Source organism: Plasmodium reichenowi, chromosome 11, assembly GCF_001601855.1.
Source record: "Plasmodium reichenowi strain SY57 chromosome 11, whole genome shotgun sequence".
Taxonomy (NCBI): domain Eukaryota; phylum Apicomplexa; class Aconoidasida; order Haemosporida; family Plasmodiidae; genus Plasmodium; species Plasmodium reichenowi.
This window is the reverse complement of record NC_033656.1, coordinates 1,729,414-1,739,413: the sequence shown is the minus strand read 5'-3', so window position 1 is coordinate 1,739,413 and position 10,000 is coordinate 1,729,414. Positions and strand designations below refer to the sequence as shown.

The 10,000-nt window shown below is 18.6% G+C and overlaps 4 protein-coding genes across 4 annotated transcripts in view; 2 read left to right on the top strand and 2 right to left on the bottom strand.

The window, feature by feature from the left end:
- Window positions 1-1,875, top strand: part of PRSY57_1144200 (hypothetical protein) — a gene marked incomplete at both ends in the record, with an annotated part of 2,862 nt that extends 987 nt beyond the window's left edge. Inside the window, one exon of the mRNA XM_012908401.2 lies at window positions 1-1,875. This exon is cut by the window's left edge and continues 987 nt beyond it. Within this exon, the coding sequence (XP_012763855.2) occupies window positions 1-1,875 (1,875 nt within the window).
- Window positions 1,876-2,274: 399 nt separating this feature from the next.
- On the bottom strand, window positions 2,275-3,468 carry PRSY57_1144100 (bicoid-interacting protein BIN3, putative; the record flags this gene model as incomplete). Its single annotated transcript, XM_020115001.1, has 1 exon — window positions 2,275-3,468. One exon carries the CDS (start codon window positions 3,466-3,468, stop codon window positions 2,275-2,277), a length of 1,194 nt encoding a protein of 397 aa, XP_019970370.1.
- A 1,010-nt stretch (window positions 3,469-4,478) lies between these two features.
- Window positions 4,479-6,643, top strand: PRSY57_1144000 (conserved protein, unknown function; the record flags this gene model as incomplete). The annotated part of the gene is made up of 3 exons (XM_012908399.2): window positions 4,479-6,233; window positions 6,326-6,468; window positions 6,616-6,643. The coding sequence occupies 3 exons, from the start codon at window positions 4,479-4,481 to the stop codon at window positions 6,641-6,643; spliced, it is 1,926 nt and encodes a 641-aa protein (XP_012763853.2).
- A 128-nt stretch (window positions 6,644-6,771) lies between these two features.
- On the bottom strand, window positions 6,772-9,542 carry PRSY57_1143900 (transporter, putative; the record flags this gene model as incomplete). The annotated part of the gene is made up of 3 exons (XM_012908398.2): window positions 6,772-6,818; window positions 6,926-7,088; window positions 7,248-9,542. The coding sequence occupies 3 exons, from the start codon at window positions 9,540-9,542 to the stop codon at window positions 6,772-6,774; spliced, it is 2,505 nt and encodes an 834-aa protein (XP_012763852.2).
- Between the last annotated feature and the right edge of the window lie 458 nt (window positions 9,543-10,000).

The window sequence follows — 10,000 nt, the reverse complement described above, 5'->3', positions numbered from 1 at the left end:
AAAAATGGGAGAATGACCATAAATAAATGTATAGAAAATTTAAACAATGATGACTATGCTGAAGTTTGTAAAAAAGATGTTCCTGAGTTAAATAAAAATTATTTGAGATTCTTATTTTTAGAATTATTAAAAAAAAAGTTCATAAAGAAATGTAAATATTTTAATGAGCATGAATGTGAAAATGATAAACGCCAAAAATATGATGTGATGAAGAATGAAGTAAGAAAAAATGATAATTACAAAAAAATGTATACAAATAATTTGAAAGATAATTCTAATGATATTCATCTTGAGCAAAACGATCCAATAGACGAAACATCATTGTTATTATATAAGCACACAAATAAAAACAACAATAATAATGATATTATTATTAATAAAAACAACAATAATGATGATATTATTATTAATAAAAACAACAATAATAATGATATTATTATTAATAAAAACAACAATAATGATGATATTATTAATAATAAAAACAACAATAATCATGATATTATTATTAATAAAAACAACAATAATAATGATATTATTATTAATAAAAACAACAATAATAATGATATTATTAATAATAATAACATTTGTTGTAATAATAATGTAACAAACTCGGAGAAGCCAATACATTACAACCCTTACAACGATATCTACCCAAATGATTATCCACATACAACCAAAAAGAAATATAACAAAAATATAATAAATAACAAAAAAAAAAAACATACTACAATAGACGAAATTTATGATAATACAGATATTTCAAAAAATAATTTGAAGAAAAGAAAAATCGATGATGATATCATAATTACAGAACAAGAAAATTATATGCCCAATAATATTGATGAACAACAGAAAAGAAGAGAAGTTATAAAACAATTACATAATGAGGATATTAATATAAAAATGAATAAATCGATAAAAACTTATAACGAATATAATATAAATGGAATATATAAAAATAATCATAATGATAATTTATTAAAACTTATAGATAATAAGTATACTTATTTCCAAGTTGACAATGATACGTTGTCAATTATTTATCTTAAACAAGAATGTTTTAATTTTATTACTCATTTTTTTAATTTGAATGAAGTATCTAAATGTATATTTTATGTTTTATTAACTAATGTAAAATTTTATTATTCGCAAGAACAAAATGATTATAAAGACACATGTTTATTTTTGTCATTTGAATATATAGAGAAATGTGTAATAAGCAAATTAAAAAGAAATAAAAATATATTTGTTGATAAACATATGGTATTACAAAATTTAAATGCATTAATAAAATTACCTGATCAATTAATACAAATTAAATGTAATCAAGTTATAACATATGCTGCAGATTTTCATAATATAAAAAATATTTATAAAAAAAAAATTATCTCAAGTGTCCTAGAAAATATGACAGGTCTTGAAGCATTAAGAATTTGGAAATATCTACTAATAAATTCGGAAGAAAAAATAAATGATGAACTTATAAGTGAACATGTTCTAATACCTTTAAATGATGTTAGAAAAAAATTATATCATTTATTATATCATGGATATATTAAAGCACATGAATATAACAACTCAAATAATAATAAAACATATATAAAACATTCATTATCCTTCTCTACAGATTTTCATTTTACTAGTTATAAAGTTAAAGAAAATCTATTTACTATAGCAAAAAATATTTATATTAGAAAGTTTCTAGAAAATAATGAAATCAATACATTACACAACAAATCGAATATTTGTATTAACGAAACGCAAGATCATAATAAAAAAAAAAAAATTACATTAACGTCAAAGGAATATGCAGTGGACTATTTAGAAATGGCTCTAATAAACATGGACAAGCTTATATTCATATTCTCATCATAAATGTGTAAATGAATATATAAATATATAAATATATAAATATATATTTATAAATACATATTCATATGGTCTACTATTTTTTCTTTTATTTTATCATTTTATTTTTTCTTTTATTTTATCATTTTATTTTTTCTTTTATTTTATCATTTTATTTTTTCTTTTATTTTATCATTTTATTTTTTATTTTATCATTTATTTTTTATTTTTTATTTTATTTTATTTTTTTTTTTTTTTTTGTGTGTTTAATTTTGAAACAATTAATTTTAAAAACCTCATGATAATAAATTACAATTTTATCCCCCCATCATTTAACATTAGTACAAACAAAATGGTATCTATGCATACATATATATATATATATATATATATATATATATATACATATCTATGTATATACCCAATTTATACCTTTTGATATATACATATTTCCCTGTTGAACATTCCTAATTTATTTTTGTCGTTACTTCTTTCGTCACCCTTATTAGTAAAAAAGAAAAACTTGTTTACAAGAATCATTCTAGAATTATTGTTGTACTTGCCTTGTGCTATATCATCAAAATGTGTATAATTTAAAGATATATCTTTTTTATAATATTTCTTTTGAATTTTTCTTAATTTATATTTCTTCTCTTTATTATATTCTAATATGAAATATCCATTTTTCTTTAACATAAAATAAACTCGATCAAAAAATAAAATTAAATCTTCATCACCATTATTTAAATGTATCCATTTAATAACAGAGAACGCTAGTATAATATCGTATGTGTTATTAAGATTTTTAAATTTATCATTAAAAATATCGCTACACAAAAAATATATATTGAGAGGAAAATATCTGAAATTATCATTATTATTATTATTATTATTATTATCATTATTATCATTATTATTATTATTATTAGTGTTAAGATCATTTATATGAGTTAACCCATTTTTTTTATATGTATTATTCATTTTATTATCATAATTTTTAGAACCTTTTAATTTTTCATATAAACAATAAATATTTTTAAACATGCTAATTTCTATTTTTGATATACCTTTATTACTCAAAAATAATTCTAACATATGACTCTGACTATTATATATAAATATAAATTCTATAAATAATCTTAATAAATTTATATTTTTATTTATTATATTATTATCTATATCTATACCATTAACTACATTACATTCAAAAATCAAACTTAGCATAAAACAAACAATACCACTATTACATCCAATATCTAAGATTATTTTGTCTTTAAAAATATCCTTATGAAGTTTATTAATATGATTTAATCTGTGATCAAATATGTAATATATATTCTGATAATCATACTTATCATTATCACCTTTTTGTTCTCTATCACGTATTTGTTCTCTATCACGTATTTGTTCTTTATCCCTTATTTTATTATCCAACAAATTATTACATATAAGTATCTCTTCAATATCATCCTCTTCATTATTCTTTACATATATGACATTTTGTTTTTTTCTTTTTATATATCTTTCATAATAATAATTTTTGAAATTCCCATATATACATAATTTCTTTATTTTTTTTTCTTTAGGTTTCACATTATGTCTTGAATCCTTTACAAGCATAATGTATTATTCTTCTATTTTTTAAATTAAAAAAAAAAAATATATATATATATATATATATGTGTACATATATATACCTTTCATATCTTGTGCTATATCTTTAAAGTTTCTAGGGGCGAAAATACGCTTTTACCTTTTATTTATACTGCATATATTTCCTGAGGTGTACTATGAAAGACAAAAAAAAGAAATAATAAATAATATATAATAAATAATATATAATATATAATAAATAATATATAATATATAATAAATAATATATAATATATAATATATAATATATAATATATAATAAATAATATATAATATATAATATATAATAAAATTAAAGGGAAAACATTTTTATATAATTCAGAAATACAACAAGATACATTTATTAATATGAATAAAATAAAATATATATATATATATATATATATTTATTTATTTATTCATATTTATATATTACTATTTTATCAAAATATTAATTAAAGAAAATACATATACATAAATATATTTTATTATGTTATATTTTTTTTTTTGTTCATTTTATATTTTCCTAAATACACAAGAATAATCTAATAAATTTTATCTTGTTCAAAGAAGATATAAATATATTATTATATATATATATATATATATATATGTACTTATAATTCTTCAATTATATAATTAAGTACATATTTATTTATTTTTCATATTATTGTTTTACTTATCGTGTTTGCATCATTACATATAAAAGATGTTATAATATAAATAATAAAAATAAAAGAACTATTCATTTATCTTCATTTTGAAGAATTTTTTTTTCTTTTTTTTTTTTTTCAAATATTATATTAAATATATATATATATATATATAATATACATATTTCACAAATATATTCCTTTTTATAAAATTATTGTAGCTTATTGTATCTTCATAAAATACATATATTTTATATACAAATATTATTAATCTCTTTATATTTATATTTTAATTTATTTTATTTTATTTTTTTTTTTTATTTATTTTTTTTTTTAAATCACAAAATGTATGTTAAACATTTCTCAAAATTTCCTAGTCGCTCCATTTTTTATAAACAAAAAAAAAGAAAATATATTTTCTTCACATGGAACAAATACTTTGTACATAATCATACGAAGATTAATTCTTGTTTATATCATAAAAATATTCACAAAAATTATTATCCATTTTATAAAATTATGTCACCAATAAATTATAAAAAAAAAATTACACATGTGAATAACATTCAATCTGTAGATACTAAAGGGAAAAAAAAAATACTTGAAGGATACAAAGAAATAGACAAGAGGGGGAAAAAACTAAAAAAAATTAATATAATGCATAATATACTTTCAATAAAAAATATGAACAGAATAAATAATACAAACACTATTAAATATATTATTAATAAGAGATTATTTAATAATAATATAAAATATATATATTCAAATAAAAAAAAAAAAAAAAATTGTCACTTGAATTATTTCAAGAATAACATGAGACAAATCAGAAAAATATTATTTCTACAAAAATATTCTAATATTTTACAAACGAAAAAATATATTATTAAAAGTATTATGAAACATAATAAAATAAAATATCATCATCATATATATGTTCTACATAAATTATGTAATCTTAATTATACAACTAATTTATTCTTATCATTAAATGATAGACATTATATAAAAAAAGAACAAATGAAAATACAACAAAGGGAACAAAATAAAATAGAAATAAAGAAAAATAAAAATCCTCCAAATGGCCAATACAATAATTCATATGATAAATCATATGATAAATCATATGATAATTCATATGATAATTCATATGATAATTCATATGATAATTCATATAATAATAACAAATATGATCATCGGAATTATCATAAACCATCTGAAAAAATGATTGAAGAAAAAATACATGATAAAAACGAAATGAATATTAAAAGAAACGATCTCCTATTAGTAGCTCTATCAGGATGTATACCATTTATTTGTTTTGGATTTGTTGATAATTCCTTTATGATAATTTCGGGTGATCTTTTCGATTCTTCTTTTTGTACCTACCTAGGATTTAGTACCATGGCAGCAGCGGGGTTAGGAAATTTAACCAGCGATGTATTAGGTATATTCATAGGAGGATATATTGAGAAAATTATTGTATATATAGGTTTTCCAAAAATTAATTTAACAAATAAACAACTTAAAATGAATAGAACACGAAGATATTATTATTCAGGTAGTGCTATAGGTATAGCTATAGGTTGCTTACTAGGCATGATACCTTTATTATTTATAGATAATAATAAATTAGAAGAAAGAAAAAATCAAGAAAAAAAAAAAAAAAAAAAAAAAAAAAATTTTTTTTATAAATCAAATGATTATTATATAAAAATTGCAGAATACATATCAAAACAATTACCAACATACGTTCATTCAAAATATGCATTCTTATTTATACCAGATCATAAGAATATGAACTTCAATTCAATATACCAACATAATATGTTTCAAACATCATTAAATGTAGGACTTATATCGCATGTCTATAAAACTAAAAAAACAATCAACTATCAAAACAATAACAGAAATATTAATACTAACGTAAGGAATACTTTTAAATATAAGCATAATAATCATGACATTCCAGATCATATCAACATTAATACATATGATAACACATATGTAGAAAAAATTATTAATGATACCGATATTATTATCGACAAAAACAAAATTGATATCCAACAAATTTTGGCAGTCCCCGTTTTTTCCATAGACGTAATAAAAAAAAAATTATAAATAGGATTAATATATATATATATATATATATTTATTTATTTATATATCATTTCACTTTTCTTATAATTTAGGGAAATGTTGAAGCCGTCATTGCTGTTATAAACTCCGAAGACGAGCTATCATTTAATCATAACGATGTCGTATTTTTAAATATGATCTCTTCTCACCTTTCTTATGATTTAGAAAATGAAGAGGACTTATCCGACATGTTAAAGTAATTAGAATGATATACAATACATATATATAATGATATAATATAATGTAATATTTTTCTTTAACTAGTTCTATATATTTATAAACGTTTGATATATATATATATATATATATATATTTTCTATATTTTTATTTTTTTAATTTGTAGGTTATGTAAAAATATAGTACACAATTAACAAAAAAAATGAAATTCAATTAAAAAAATTAGATATTATTATAAAATATAATATATATATATATATATATACATTATATATATTTTAATTTATTTTTTTTTTTCAAGCCATATTTGTTCTTATATATTCTACTTATTTGATATCCTGAATTTTTTTTGTCTCGTTAAATAACCATCTAAAAATAAAATGAAATAAAAAAAAAAATATATATATACACATTATATATATATATATTATATATATATATCATAGTCCTATGAAAATATTTATTTTTTTAAGTACCCTTTAAGAGGAACACATTATCTGCTATATCTAAGTTCGCCTTCTTGTGTGTAATTCTTATAATTGACAAATCTTTAAACATTGAATTTTTTCTTATATTCTCGAAAATATTTCTTTCATTATCTTTATCGATAGCTGACGTAGATTCATCCAATAAAAGGATCTTCATAAATAGGAAAAAAAAAAAAAAAATACATAAACACATTATACATACATACATACATACATATACATATATATATATATATATATATATATATATATATATATATTTGCCTAATGGAGCTTTTTTTTTTTTTTTTTGTATTTTATTTTTTTTTACCTTGGGATATCTTGTTAACGCCCTTGTTATACATATTTTTTGTTTTTGAGAAGATGTTAATAATTCAGTTTTATGAGATATAAGCGTTTCATATCTTTTTCTTAATCTACATATAAAGTCATGACTTGTCGAACATTTAGATATATTTACTAAATCTAACATATCAAAATCATTATTTATTATTCCATATGTTAAATTATCTTTTATACTTGCATTCAATAATTTAGAATCTTGTTCTACATAAGTAATTTTATTAAATATATCATGTCTTGTATAATTATTTATTAATTTATTGTATAAATATATCTTCCCTCTGGTACATTTATACATATTTAATATCAATTTTAATATGGTTGATTTCCCACCACCACTTTTCCCTATTATAACATTGTTCGTATTCTTATATATTTTCATATTTATATTTTTTAAAACATAATTATGAGGATTACTAACATATTTAAAATAAACATTATCAAAATGAAGAACCAAATTATCATCTCTCTTATTTATATTACTATTAAAATGTAATATATTCTTCATATTATTATTTAGTATATTATAATTAAGTATTAAATTATTCTTTTCTTTATTACAAGGTTGTGTATTACATATGGAATCTATTTTATCATTTGTTGATCCATTCGAAAAATTGCTTGTCCTTTCTCCACTTGTTACAATATTCTTGTGTAATTTATTACTTCCATTATATATCACATCATTTATATTCTGTTCCATATTTATTTCTTTATCGATTTTTTCATTTTCCTCTATATTCATGTTCTCATATACATATTCGTTTATATTCCTAAGTCTTCCGCTTATATGATAATTCTTTAACATTTTTATTAAATCGTTATACTGAGATACAATATCACATATGTCAATATAATAATCTAATATATCAATATATGAATAAATATTATTTATATAAAAAAAGAAAGAAGTAAATATATGTTTATCTATTTCTTTATTTTTTAATAATACATTTCCCTTTAATAATATAAGGATATATGTCATCATTACAAAAAATTTATTTATAATCATATGTAGTAAATTAAATTGTTCTTTTTTTTTTTCTAAATTTAATATATTATTTAATGAACTGAAAAATTTATTACATTCATGTAATTCAGTACTATACAATTTTATTATGTTCATATTATTTAAAGCTTCCAATGATATTTTCGTATTTTGTATTTTTTCCCTATTTATCTTCTTTAATCTTGACTTCTTTAATTTTGATGATATCATAGATAATAATGAAGAAATCATAAAACAATATAATATAACCAAAGACAATTTTTTATTTAAATAAAAGATATATGAAAAATTTAAAATAATAGAAAAAAAATTTCGTATAAGAGGATTTATATAATATGGTATAATATCTGAAAAATTATGTGCTTCTAAAGTTAATTTATTTATTATAACTGTATGATCCACCTTATCATAATATTCATAATCTTTATTTAAATATATTCGAAATAATAAACTCTTCACACACTTCAAACAATATGAACTTGTTATCATAAAAATATAATTTCTTAAAGCACAAAAAAATATATTTAAAACACGTATCATTATACAATTACATAATAAATAACCAAACCTATCAAATTTCCTGTTACTTAATTCGCTGAATATTATATTATCATATCGAGGAATTATTATACTAATAATAGCACTATTAATCATAACAAATATTGTTAAGAAAAATATACTCTTTTTCCACAATACATTTTTACATATATAAAAAAAATTTAACATGTTATCTTCTTCTATATAATTCTTTATTCTATCTAAGTAATATATATATTTCTTTTTTATATTTGACAACACACCTATATTTCTTCTGTATAAATGTAACCACCTATTAAAAAAATTCCGTTTCCCTTTTTTCCATATTCCTACGACATTCAACCTACTCTTTTTATAAAAAATATCGTATCCTTTTTTATTTTTTTTTTTTTTCACCTCATATATTTTATTACACACATGGGAACGTAAAAAACTGAACACTCTATTAAACCTCTTCAATGGACTAATCAAATTTTTTAATTTTCTTCTTTTTTCACTTTTATTATATATTTTGTACACATTTGCATAGTTCCTCAAATTTCTAATTTTCTTGTTTAATAAAAATGTACCATTCTCAATCGTTTTTTTCTTCCTTCTAATGTACATAACGCTAGAATTATATTTTATATGATCATTCCTGTTTAAGATTTCTGATTTTATGCTTAAATTTAAAAATAATAAAACTAACAAAAAATGCAATAACCCATAATTACGCATTTTACCCCTCTCCCCAGATTTTAAAGGATAGATACATATATATATTCAATATATATATATATATATATGTATATATGTATATATATATATATATATATATATATTTTTATATTTATATATGTATATTCCTCTCCGAACTTTAAATTATATCTCTTAAAAGGATGAGGGCAAAAAATTTCCTCTTTACATATATATCACGCTATTCATTTTTATACATTAAAATATATGAAATAAAATGTGTAATTCTCTCTAAAAAATTACATAATATTACATTATCCTTTCTTCTATATATACTTTAATTTACTACAATAATAATAATATTTTGTGTTGATAATTATTCTTTGTTCAACTAGCCAAAAAAAAAAAAAAAAAAAAAAAAAAAAAAAAAAAAAAAAAAAAAAATATAAATAAATTTAAAAATAAATATAAAAATAAATTTATAAAATTTTTTATTTATA